The 13,680-nt window shown below is 35.9% G+C and overlaps 1 protein-coding gene across 1 annotated transcript in view; it reads left to right on the top strand.

Moving 5' to 3' along the window:
- Nucleotides 1-13,680, top strand: part of DNAJC5B (DnaJ heat shock protein family (Hsp40) member C5 beta) — a 93,391-nt gene that overhangs the window by 14,443 nt on the left and 65,268 nt on the right. The window contains exons 2-3 of the mRNA XM_041768444.1: nt 3,433-3,552; nt 10,145-10,272. Of these exons, the coding sequence (XP_041624378.1) occupies nt 10,154-10,272 (119 nt within the window). The 5' untranslated portion in view covers nt 3,433-3,552; nt 10,145-10,153. The remainder of the gene's footprint in view (nt 1-3,432; nt 3,553-10,144; nt 10,273-13,680) is intronic.

The following is a 13,680-nucleotide window of genomic DNA, read 5'->3' as shown; positions in this document are numbered from 1 at the left end:
GAAGGTGGGATCCCTGGGTGGCGCAGCGGTTTGGCGCCTGCCTTTGGCCCAGGGCGCGATCCTGGAGACCCGGGATCGAATCCCACATCAGGCTCCCGGTGCATGGAGCCTGCTTCTCCCTCTGCCTGTGTCTCTGCCTCTCTCTCTCTCTGTGACTATCATAAATAAATAAAAAATTTAAAAAAAAAATAAATAAAAAATAAAATAGAAGGCACAAGGTAACTGTCATTATTAGAATAAATAAGATGAAATATACCAATGAGAAGACCCACTTTGGACACTAGAAATTGGTGCAAAAAATCTTAGTGCAGTGGACTCAAAAGGCGCAGAGGACTGCTGCTTCCCCGGGCCTGTGACTACTGAGGAGGCTGCCTGGCCATGTACACCAATAAGAAGAGATTCTCTTTGTCATTTACAATTATATTGCTCAACACAGCCTTTTTACTAAAGGATATAAAACAACAGAATTTGGAAGCAGAGTACTTAGATTTTACTCCAATTTCAATTTTTTGCCCCTCATCATGAACATTTGTGCTTGGGCAAGTCACATGACCACACTTAGCCAGTTATCTCTTTCTAAAAACGACCATTGAATATCAAATAATGTAATGATGAGTGAAAATACTTAGGAAATTATACCAAGTGTGATATAAGTGCAGTTACTGGTCTCTAGAGGGTGTCCTTAGCAATTTCTTCTCTTTCAAATATAAGTCTGTTCCCTGGGCTGGGTGAGGTTTTACTTAAACGGGGGCTTCATTAAAGTTAAGACAAAGATATATCTTAAGATCAGTACTATTATTAAAAGCACTTCAATGCTAAACAAGTAGGAATGAAAACTATTTTGCTTTCCATGTACTGTTTTCCTAGGCTGTTTAGCTACAGTCAGATGACAATTTGCAGAACAATCACTTTGTACTGGAAACCCTACTGAAAAGGATTGTACCTAGAGCAAAAGTTTTTCCTTCCACCTTTTTAGTTTATTGGCATAAGAGACATCTTGGGCTATTGTGAACAGGGAACAACTATCGGTAAAAACAAGGATCAAGGGTCTGCTGACATATTTTTGTCAAAGAAACACTTCTTTGGACATTGTAATAACAACACAATGTAGAGGTAATAAAGATAGTAACACTGACACCGATAATACTGCCTTTGTTCATCATATTGAGCCATTTTGAATAGGATTTGTTTGGGCTATGTGCCCTTGCATATTCAAAAATGAGTGATAGGTGCACCTGCTGAGATATGAAATTTAAATGAAGGACTGTTTACTCTAATTTTCATGATTAATAAAAGATGATTTTTATTGACTATCCAAATTCATCTGGTACCTGTTGCAGATTCTGTGCTGATGTACTAGTCATTGCCTATAATAAACCTAACCCTATGCAGTAATAGAAAGAGGTACATAAATAGTCTTTAGGAGCACCCTAAGGAAATGGTGATGATCTCATAAATAGACTATACATCTCTTCAAAGTCTCATTTATATACTTATTTGAGTAATCATTGGATTAATATCTGCCTTTCTTGGTAGGATGCAACTCTGTGACCCACAAACCCAAAGTTTACATTTGATTTTGTATGCATTTAGCCCAGTGCCTGGACCTACTAGGTGACTAATTGCTGAATGACTTAGATGGATAAGAAACTGCGTTTGCTCTTTGAAACACATACACAGTTCTACTTCACATGAGAGTTTTGCAATACTTAACCAATTTTAGAACTCATAGCTTATGCAATACATTAAAAGATTAAAAAGCAAGGATTAAGAAGATTTAAGAAATGGTTCATCATATAAAAATAATAAATTTTATTAAAAATATTAAACTGAATTTGAAACATAAGCTGAAATTTTTAAAATTATATTTAAATATTCATATTATAGCAATTATTTTCATTTCATCAAAGGATGTTGTTCTTAAGCTGATGTGACTTTAGTTCTAAATGTCTTTAGTTACCCACCCCCACCCTCCATTTCTCCACAGGATGATAGTCTGCTTCCTAAACTCTGGCTAGAAATCAGGGTCTATGGGGAAATAGCTTTTTATTTCTCTGTATCTAAAAAATAAATAAATAAATAAAATCTAATGCTATCTAGAGAAAAGACTACTCTGCAGTGTTCACACAAAATAACCCTAGGCTTGCTACTGCTGTGCTAAGTGGCACACTTAAACTCTGCCTTCAGCCTCAGGAACCAGACCCCATTGTGCCAAAATCAGAGTAACACCTGTCTCATTTGACTTAAGTCTTTTTCAGTTATAGGATCTTGCTCAAAATCCTAAGAAATGTGCTCTCGTGTGACCTTTTGTTGCTTGTGAAAGTTAGGACATTGTTTTAACAAGAGGTTCCTTCATTCTTAAAACTACTCCACTTACCCCTAAGAGTCAGTGCCTCTTGACTAAGATTTGAGTAAAATGTTCAGATATGAAAATTGTTGGACTAATGTAATGAGCAATTAAAGTCTTCTTCTTATTAATGTTATATGGTCTTTCCAGTATTTTTTAATTATTGAAATATAGTCTTCATACAATGTTATATTAGTTTCAGATGTACAACATAATGAATTGACAATAATATACATTATGAAATGGCCATAATGGTAAGCATAGTTATCATCTGTCACCATACAATTCTATCACAATATTATTGACCATATTCCCTATTCTGTACTTTTCATCTTGTGAGTTATTATACAAATGGAAGTTCATACTTCTTAATCGCCTTCACCTGTCTCACCTAACTACCCCTCCTCCTTTGGCAACCATAAGTTTGTTCTTTGTATTTATGAGTCTGTTTCTGTTTTAGTTTTGCTTGTTTTGTTTTTTAGATTCCACATATAATGAAGTCATATGGTATTTGCCTTTGTCTGTCTGACTTATTTTCACTTTAGTTCCATCTATGTTGTCATGAATGGCAGATTTTGTTACTTTTTTATGGTTGAGTAATATTCCATTCATATCTTCCTTATCCATTCATCTACTGATGAACGCTTAGGTTGCTTCCATATCTTGGCTATTGTAAATAATGCTGCGGTAAACATGGGTGCATCTTTTTGAATTAGTGTTTTCATTTTATTTGAGTAAAAACCCAGAATTAGAATAACTAGATTGTATGATATTTCTATTTTTAATTTTTTGAGGAAACTCTGTACTGTTTTCCATAGTGAATACATCAATTTATATTCCTACCAACAGTGCACAAAAGTTCCCTTCTTTCTGCATTTTCATCAACACTTTTTATTTATGCATATTTTCTTAACTGACAGTTCTGATGGAAACCTGGAGGCAGTTCCATAGTAACATTTGGTTGATCCAAGCACCATCTAATGATCAATAGTAAATGTAGCATATATTTTGGTATCACTTGGTGCCTTGTAATGGCAACCTTTACTGTCATGCATGTTTTATTCTCTCTTTGTTGTGTCTTCCAGAGGGATAACGAATTGGCTGATAGAGTAACAAATGAAAAGTAATCTGACTCCACTGACCTGCTTAACTCTGGATGAGAACAATGGAAAGGAGTAGCCTTTTGCTTTGAAACAGTGGAACAGGTATGAAATAGCTTTCATTGTTTCCTTCATTTCTTTGCACATCTATTTCCAGACCAGTTAAAAACAGCAAGTTGCTCCTGTTTTGAGAACACTGAATCTGGAGTTATAGGAACAGGTATTGTGGATCATTGTAACATTTCCAAGTTTTCCCATTTTCAAATTGCTATTAAGTGCCAATGCAATTAAGAGATAATTATTTTTCTATAATGAGTAATTATGCGAGGGAGAATTACTACTTTTAAACATAGGATTAGCATTTTGGATGCATGCTTAGCTTTAAGATACAATGTCATTTGAATAAGGAAATTTTACTTCACTAATAGATTTCAATGGAGGAATCACAGAAGTAATAAGAAAATGGTAAAATATGTTGGTTTCCCCAATGACAGCCATTGAAAGCGTTTTTGCTGTGTTTAATGATATAATTTCCCTTGCCCACATTTATTTTCTGACCCTTAAAGGAACCCTTTCAAGAAAGGTATAGTTTGATTTTTTTTTCTACTTTTGAGAATACACATAATAGATATAGGTAAAGTATTTTTTTTTGTTTTGAAAGGAACATTTTATGTCAACATAAAAAATTTAAAACAAAATCTGTAAGACTCCTGGAATTAGAACCTTTAAAATAAGTGCTTATTTTGAACTGGTTGCCCATCATCATCAGAGTACTGAACCTTCTCTCACTTATATATATTATCAAAAGGTAAGCTATATGTAGTTTAGTGGTGACTGTATAGCTGTCAGTGCTTTAAGAAATTATGATATTAATGGCATTGTAATGTACCAGAAGGTAATTTAAGTTCAGAGGATTAAATATCATGTACTGGGTGATCAAAATTAAATTACTTAATAATTTTGCATGACAACATTTTTTTCCTCCATTTGGATGGCTTATAGATGAGGGACTATGAATAAATAATAAAGACTTGAATTTTGCATAAGAATATTAGAATTCAAAAGGCTACAGAAAAAGAATTCATAAAAATTGTATTTTATATAAGAAATTAAAAAAAGAATATGGCTCCATTATTTAGTTTAAGGTCATTTAAGGAGAGTTTTTAGAAGACGTTTTGACAATTACTCTGTAATTAGTATGTTCTCGGGGCATATATCTATTTTTACGTATTAAAACAACTAAAAGTTTCAACGTATTACACCATTGAATTTGAAACTAAATGTCATCTCTATTAATAATGTATGAAGAGTCTAGTTTCTATATCAGCAAGGAGAAAAGAAAGCATGTTGCTATTCAATGTACAGAGAGCAACTTTGCAGTTTTTGGTCTCTTTATGTAGAGTCAGTCAATAACTAACCACATTGACCAATTATTGACCAACTATCTTCATCTTGTGTTCCAATATCGATATAAAAGGGCTTTTTTTTTTTAAATGTACCTTAACAGACTTTATTTGTTCGAAAGGAAAACTTTGGGGAATAGGGCAAAGAAGGTGAAACATAACTAACCCCATTTCTTTGTTCTATACTGGGGATAACTTTGAAGGGGGCGCCTCAGAAAAAAAAAATGTCCTAGTCACAATGTCAGAATGTCCTCCCTCCACTTTTAGCCCACAAGCCCAGAATCCCTCCTTTCTGTTGATTTATGTGAATAAATTATCAAGAAAGTCACTGGCTACTATGTCTATGCAGATCCAAGGTTAGGCCTAGATACAATGTTTGTAATTAAAATATGTGCGAAGTTCTACAGAAATAAGTGGTTGTATTATTATCAGGGGATATGGGAATTATGGGCAATAGGAACAAGATTTCATCTTTTATGTGAGGTTCTCCCTAACATTCCCATTCAAGTTCACTACTCAGTTTTGATTTAATTACCCAACAGATGTTTATCACATACCTAATATATCACATCCCATATACCCCTAGCAGAAAATTCCTTCTTGTTCTATCCTCAGTACTTGTTTAATTTCTAAACACTAGTTTCATTATTGGCTTATAGTTTTGTATCTCATATTAGTCTGAAATCTTCCAAAAGACTTGATCTGCATTGCAGGCTTTGAATAAATAATTGAATTTTCTGCTATGGGTATTACCATAATCTGTTTAGCAGATTATTTTCAGTAACCTGTAAATCCTTTTCCTGGATTAGTGACAGCAAGACCCAAGTAGGAAGGAATCAAAGCTGGTCATGGAACAGGATGCTCACCATTGTGGAAATTGTACACATCTGTGTCTTATTAAAATTGATTTTAGGGTATCTGTTGATTTATGGGAGCCATGACATCTCTCTCTCTCTCTCTCTTTAAATATTTTAATTTATTTATTCATGAGAGACACAGAGAGGAAGAGAGGCAGAGACAGAGGCAGAGGGAGAAGCAGGGCCCCTGCAAAGAGCCTAATGTGGGACTCGATTCTGGACCCCAGGATCATTCCCTGAGCCAAAGGCAGACGCTCAACCGCTGAGCCACCTAGGCGTCCCATCTCTTTTATTTCATGGAATAGATGAATGCATTTTTCCCCAAAATTGAAACTGTTTCTTTGTAATGCTGAATATAGAGATAAATAGATAAAGATAACTATTTGCTATACTTTCATTTCTTCTTGGTTCTCCTGAATAGCTCTTCATAAACTTTTTTTTATGAAAGTGTCTTAACCCAGATTTATCACTGTTCCTTTTATCTGTACTACTAATGTCTACACAATATATCTGAATGAATCTGTTTGACTATCTTAGTATATCATTGTTCTTTCCCCAAAGTATTTATTTCCAAGTACCAGGAAGCCACATTCAACTTAAAGGATGAATAGATGCAATAATTTAAGATTAGCTGGCTTGGAAGTACTTGAGGAACCTCTCTTGGGGTTTAATTGAAAGAGTGCATGACACTTAGCAGTTTTGGTTAACAGTAACCAAAACCTAACTAAACTATGCTCAAAAGAAAAAAACGTGTATAAATTTGTGTGTGGAGAGGAATTTTATTGGTTAAATCCAGGGAAAAGTTGATTGACAAACTGTGGGAGGGGGAGAGTTGCAAGTTCACTCTGAAACAACTGGAACCAGGAGACTGAACTCTACTGGGTTTCTCTCTCCATCTTCCAGCCACTGCTCCTCTCTTGTGTATCAGTTTCAATCTCTCTTATTTCAGGCCAGCCAATAATATAAAAATAAAAACACCACTTTTGGTTAGAAGATGTAATGAAAGCAATGTTTAGAGAAAAATTTATAGTATTAAATACATGTGTTAGAAAAAAATATCTAAAATCAATAAGCTAAGTTTCCCTTAGATAACTAGATAAGGCTTTACAAATTAAGCCTGCAGTGAGCAGAACTCAGGATATCATAAATCCTGGAGCAGGAACCAACAAAATTGAAAACAGGAAAACAATGGTGAAAGTCAACAAAACAAAAACTGATTCTTATATTTTACTGGTTTTACCATCTGCAAGATTATCCTATATATTAAAAAATACTAGAGAAGGAGTCTTACTGGAGTCTTACTGGTTTGTCTTGGTGTACTCACTCTTTTTTTTTTGGTGTACCCACTCTTGGTCTACTCAACTGAGACCAGGTAAAACTGAAGCAGGTGTCAGGAAAGGCATATATTGCAATGGGAACCTGAACATTCCCTAGAAAATAGAGAGTTAATAGGCTAATAGTAAAGTTGTCTGCTACAATGGTCTATAGCCCAAATTTCCCAGAAGGCATTTGTTAAATTGGCCTATAAGACCCCTAACTCAATATCTTACAGTCCTAAAATTTGAATCATTATGTTATAATATTTTTAGTTGGTGACTCTGGAGATCTAGCTAACCAGTGACATCTTAAAATCTCAGAGAGATGGGATGCCTGGGTGGTTCAGTGGTTGAGCCTCTGCCTTCAGCTCGGGGAGTGATTCTGGGGTCCAGGATTGAGTCCCAAGTCCCATAGGGACCTTGGTTCTCCCTTGGCCTATGTCTCTACCTATCTCTCTCTGTGTCTTTCATGAATAAATGAATACAACTTAAAAAAAAAAAATCTCAGATACTGTGGCCCTATTCCTTGTCCGCAAAGCCACACAGAAATCCCTGTCTTCTAAACTCCACTCATTTGTGGCATTTAGTATGACTGTGAGAAACCTGCTGGTTGCCTCCATTCCTGGGAACCATAGGTGGATATATGGTACAGAGCATTCATATCTTGAGCATTTGTGTGTATGGTGGCTGTAGGACAGAAGAAAGGGTAGGAAAGGAAGTAGGGATGGTGTCAGTTATTCAGGTAATTTTTCCTTCAATTGTGAATAATCAGCTGGGCTGTGGTTCTAAGATAGGGCTGACCTGTAGGACTGGAACACAGAGATGAATGACATACTCCAAGCCTTGAATTGCTTACTCCTTAGGGAAGCTGTGGTGGATAGGCAAGAAGGGTAAGTTCGAGCAATTATGAAAGTAAGTGCCACAATTTACTGAATGGCTGCTAGTCAGTATGGATATTAGTTAGATTTTGTTTTCTGGCAGGCAAAATCAGATTTCTTCTCCTCCTGACCTTGTGAAAACCAGGAATTTGGGACTGGGGTCCTTCTGGCCTCTAGGGGACACCACTATCACAGGAAGCTGATTGAGGAAGGGACCATGCAGCCATGCCATAAAATAAGCCCTTGTCCTTGGTGCCTTTAGGCAAGATTTTTGCCTGGGTCTGACTTCAGTACTCTTCAAACCTTTGCTCTTCTTCCCCCAAGAAGATAAAGGATCACAAAAATATTTTGGAATTCCTCACATTGTTGTTCAATGAATTCCTTAGGACCACAAACACTCACGGTACCACTCTGGGGTCTCATGGACCTCTAAGGTCATCCGGACTCATCAGCCAACATCTAGGGGTTTTGCTCTATTGGTTTGGTCATTAGCCTGGTGAGAACAGAGTTAGGAGGTCATCTCCATTCGACCCCATCCACCACTGGGACGTGCCTATCCAGTTGAGCTGCTGCCACCACTGTCACCAGAGATTCCCTGTGTTGAACGTGAATGTTTCTGCAGTACCATCTCCCGAGTCCTGCTATATTCATTTATGCATTATTCTAGCACTTGCTGTAGGAGGCCCAAAGCCAAGAAATGGACAATGATTTTCAAGGAACTTCTGGTCAGAGGAGCTTGCAATCTAAATAATTTTTTTTTCCTCTAGTTTTGTTTTTGTGGTAAAATTTAACATTTACTCTTTGAACTGTTTTTAAGGGTACAATTCAGTGACATTAAGTACAATCAGTGTTTTCTAATTATCACCATTATTACTAAAACATTTTCATCATCCAAACAGAAACTCTGTGCCCATTAAATAATAATTACCCATTCCCCATGACCCCCTAACCCCTGATAACCTCTATTCTACTTTTTGTCTTTACAAACTTATTTATTCAAGGCATCTTATATAAGAGAATTATACAATATTTGTCCTATTGTGACTAGTTTATTTCACTTAGCATAATGTTAAGGTTCATCTGTATTGTAGCATGTGTCAAAATTCTATTTCTTTTTATGACTGAATAATATTCCATTGTATGTACATACCACATTTTCATTCACCTGTTGGGTTGTTTCTACCTTTTGGCTGATACGAATAATGATGCTATGTACACTGGTATATGTTCTTGTTTTTTAATATATGAATACATTTAGTTCTTATAAACAGCTCCATGATTTTAGGCACATTTCTGTCTCTTGTTCACAGATAGGGAAGGTCATGCAAGGCTATTATTCTGGGAAAGTCTGATTACAGTACAGTTCCTGAATTACACACTGTGTTGCCTTTAATAAAAAAAGTTATCTTTTTCATTGAACCCATTATGTTCTGGGTATATTATATGCATCATTTCTAAATTCTTAAGATATCCCTGTGATATGAAATTTATCCTTTTATTATAAATGAAGACCTGAAGGCTTAGAGAGATTGAGTGGAGGATGCAGGAATGTCCCTACATATGCTTGCTTCTCTTTGTCTACCCTAGAGCCGGAGCATAGCAGGAAGATGGAGTCTAGGTCTTAGGAGAGCCCAATCCCTTCTGGATATACCATAGGGAAAGGATCTGTCTCAGGTACAAAACCCATGAGAACTGTGGGGGACTTTGGAATCCTACTGCTGCAGGGAAGTTCTAACTTGGCTCTCCCAGATGATTTTTTCCCTTTGTACTTTAAAAAGTTGTTTTTTATTTCCTTTTAAAACTCTTGCTCTAACAAGGGCTAAGCCAATAGAATCAAAGTAAAATGGAAGATTATTTCCATTGCTAGCTAAATTTAGAAAACACACATAAAAGGAGCTGTGCAAATTCTGGCAAAAAAAAAAAGAATCTATATACACCCACTTGTTAGGATTCATTTTCAACAATTCTGAATTAGCTGGGTATTTAGATAACATTTCACTTCTATTTAACCATGTGGACAAAGCCATATTCCATTTACATGACTGCAGGTAGCCTTTAACACCCTGACTTGAAGCTCTACTGTTGGCTTTCCTAACACTTTTCTCCTCTCCTTTTGTGGCTGGCACAAAAATGTACTTCAGGTTGTCATTTTACAAAAGGTTAAAAATAAACTGTTTTTCCCTTTGAGAATGGGATCCAGTATGCATAACCTTCATGGTTACTTCCCCTCTTTGCTTTTGCAGCCTGAGAAAATGGCATGTAACATACCTAACCAAAGACAGCGGACTATGTCTACATCTGGAGAAGCTCTGTATGAAATTCTTGGTCTGCCTAAGGGAGCAACAAATGAAGAAATCAAGAAAACCTACAGGTACAGAGAAAGTTCAATGATGACATTTCTTGTACTACTAGTAATGGTTTTTTTGCAATAGGCAAGTGCCCCTAAGTAAAGACATAAGCTTCTTGCCAAGACCAAGTAGTTGGGAGTTTTGAACCTCATGTTCCCTGTTCTACAACATAGGCATTAGAAATAGACAAGTATGGCACTGACTTCTATAAAGAATGCTCTCAGAATTTTGGGCCTTAGGAAAAGATGTGTTCTAGGCCTGCAGTGTCAGAGAAAGAGAGACAGAGATCATTGAGAATGACCAGGAATTTTAATTTAACTCAAATGATATAGCACCATAGAATCTGGTAGAGGGATTTTAAAAAGGAGAGATGGTTGCCACTATTGCTATATTATATGCTATTCTTTTCAAGTCTTCAATTTTTATTTTTCATGTCCTTGGTAGCTATTTTTGGGAAAATGTCAAATATGTTTTTCTTTAGAATTCCAAGGAATAAGAAAAAGTATTGAGTACAAAATAACTTACTTTTTGTAGAAAATTTGGGAATTTCTCAAAATGAGGACAATAAGATTTATCTATAATTCTGTCTCCAGCAGTAATTATTGATATTTTGTTGTCTTCTAGTCCTTTTTTTCTGTCTATCTTTTTAACAAGATTCTATCATGAATATATCTTGGTATTATTAAATATTGATTTTTAATGACTACAACTTATGGCTATTCTGTAATATAATCACTTTATGAGCTTTTTTAAAAAAAAGTTTAAGTTCTTTTAATTTTCCTCTATATTTATCCTTGTACACAAATCATGATCCATAGTACCAAGTATTTCATTATTTTCTTTTTAAAGATTATTTACGTATTTATTTAATTTACAGCATGCAAGTAGGGATGGGGAGGAGCAGCCAAAGGAGAGGGAGAGAGAGAATCCCAAGCAGACTCCCTGCTAAGCATGGAGCCTCACACAGGGCTCGATCTCATGACCCTGAGATCACGACCTGAGTCGGAATCAAAAGTTGGACACTCAACTAACTGAGCTACCCAAGCACTCCTCATCTTCTTATTGAGGAATAAAGCTGTACCTTTAGAGGAAAAATTAAATCAAAATGTAAATGAAACTTTCAGATTTTAGTTGGTTACTTCTTGATTTGACTTTGAATTCGGTTTTTAAAACTTACAGTATATATATATTTTGACATATGGCAGTTTACACTTAAATAGACAAATTTGTTAGCAATTTCTTTTATGGATTTTGTTTCATCTGTTATGTTTGAAAAGCCACTCTTGATTACAATATTATGAAAATATTAACCTATATCATCTTCTAGTACTTTTAAAACTTATTTTTATATTCAATCTTTGATCCATTTGGAATTTATTTTGACATAAGGAATGAAGGTACGATTCTAAATTTATTCTCTTCCCAAATCACTACCCCACAAATATTTATTGACTTCTCCATTTCTATATATTGATGGGAAATCATTTGGCTATGAATTGGAACTTTCACCATGTGGTAAATTGTGGGACCTGAAATGCCTTTGAGAAGCATGTGCTGAAGAATAAATGACAGAGTGAAAACTGATATTTGGATCCAAATAGTTCTGTGAAAATATGGTCAAAGAGTTTGATCAAAGTCACTATCAATCTTTTAGTTTATATTTCACTTAAGGTGCTGGGGACAAAAAGTCTTTGCTGCCTCATTGATCCCCAGAGTTATTTGGGAGTATGCCTGGGAGCACCTCCTGTGGATAGATACCCTTAGCCAAAAGTTACTAAACTTGACTCTTAAGGCTTCAGGCTGAGACACTGGCTAGAGGTGTGAGTTTGGAATCAAAGTAATTGCACTGCAAGCTTACCACCTATAAAGATGCTCCCTAAAATGAGAACAAAGTGATATCTGACTACCTTGTAAGCTTTAAAACCTACTTTACTTTTACAAATGTGACTTTTAATTGCCTCAATTAATTTGTAAGCTAAAATTTCAGGTCATATCTTAATTAAGGAACTAATTATACTGAGCTGTTTGCAAGTTTAATAATTACAACCTAAAATCTTTTCATGTAATCAGTGTCTTGCTATTAATTTTGTTTTAATGTCATACAAATATCTTTTTTTTCAGCTGATTAGGGTGCTAGTATGCTGCCAAAAGCATCTACTTCTATCTAAATTACACATTTGTATTCTGCGAGTTATTAAAAATGTATGAGCAGGCTGAAAATCCACTGAGAACATTATTCTTATATTCAGAGATCTGGATCAAAGCAGTCACAATATAGTGAAATTACAAGTCAGTGAAATTTAATAAAATTACAAATTGTTGAATCCATACTCTGCTTAACCGATGTCACAATCCTTGGTTGTGTTCTTGAAAACAAGGCTGAGTTAGATTTCTTTCTTCCTTTACATTTTATTTTTATTTTTGAATAGATAATATGTTCACCTGATTAAAATGAGAACATGCAAACACATATACAAAAAAAGTCTCCTTCCTCAGGGAAGGCAATTCTTTATGTACCTTTTAAAGGGATTTTAGGCCTATATAAGCTTATATAGAGAATTTCTGATCTGAGCAAAATGGCGTAGACTTGTTTCTCTCTGCTCCTTCCTTCCAAGCATGACTAAAAGCCTTGGAAATAACACAAGAGACAACTAAAGGAGAACCCTAAAAGTTATAAAGAGAAAGATAAATTAGTTAGCAATCAGAGGACCAAGGGAACAACACAGTGGCAAGGCATGTTATGATTCACACCATCCGAGGCAAACTAACCCCGGCCCAGCCTTTCCTGACAGCCAATCTAGCAAGAGAAGGCAGCCAGATAGCCTTATTCTTCCTCCAAATTAAGCAAAAGTCCTGCCAACAACTCTAGATAATCCCAGAAGAAATAGCAAGGGGAACCAGCTGAATGTTCTCCTAACAGTAACCCACCAGAGAACTTTCCCATCAATAAGCACCCAGCCCAAAAAGTGCTTCTTGTCTCTGCAGGCTGGAGATTCCCTTCCTCCACCTAATGGCAGCAAGCCACTCAGCCTGGTAAGCTCCTTTCACTTCCTCAGCTAGTACAAACAAGTACCAGTGGGGCCCCAGAGGCAGGGGACATAGAGGACAAACATAGCACCATCAAGGCTCTGAAAATTAGACTGTCATTGGAGCCACAGCCCACAAAAGCAGGCTATGACCACCATACTAAATCTATCTAAACAGAGTAAAAATAGACCTGCCCTACGACCCAGCAATTGCACTGTTGGGGATTTACCCCAAAGATTCAGATGCAATGAAACGTCGGGACACCTGCACCCCGATGTTTCTATCAGCAATGGCACAATAGCCAAACTGTGGAAGGAGCCTCGGTGTCCATCGAAAGATGAATGGATAAAGAAGATGTGGTTTATGTATACAATGGAATATTACTCAGCAATTAGAAATGACAA

This window comes from Vulpes lagopus, chromosome 9 (genome assembly GCF_018345385.1).
Source record: "Vulpes lagopus strain Blue_001 chromosome 9, ASM1834538v1, whole genome shotgun sequence".
NCBI classification, from domain to species: Eukaryota; Metazoa; Chordata; class Mammalia; order Carnivora; family Canidae; genus Vulpes; species Vulpes lagopus.
The sequence above is the reverse complement of the archived record's forward strand: the minus strand, read 5'-3'. Positions and strand labels throughout refer to the sequence as shown.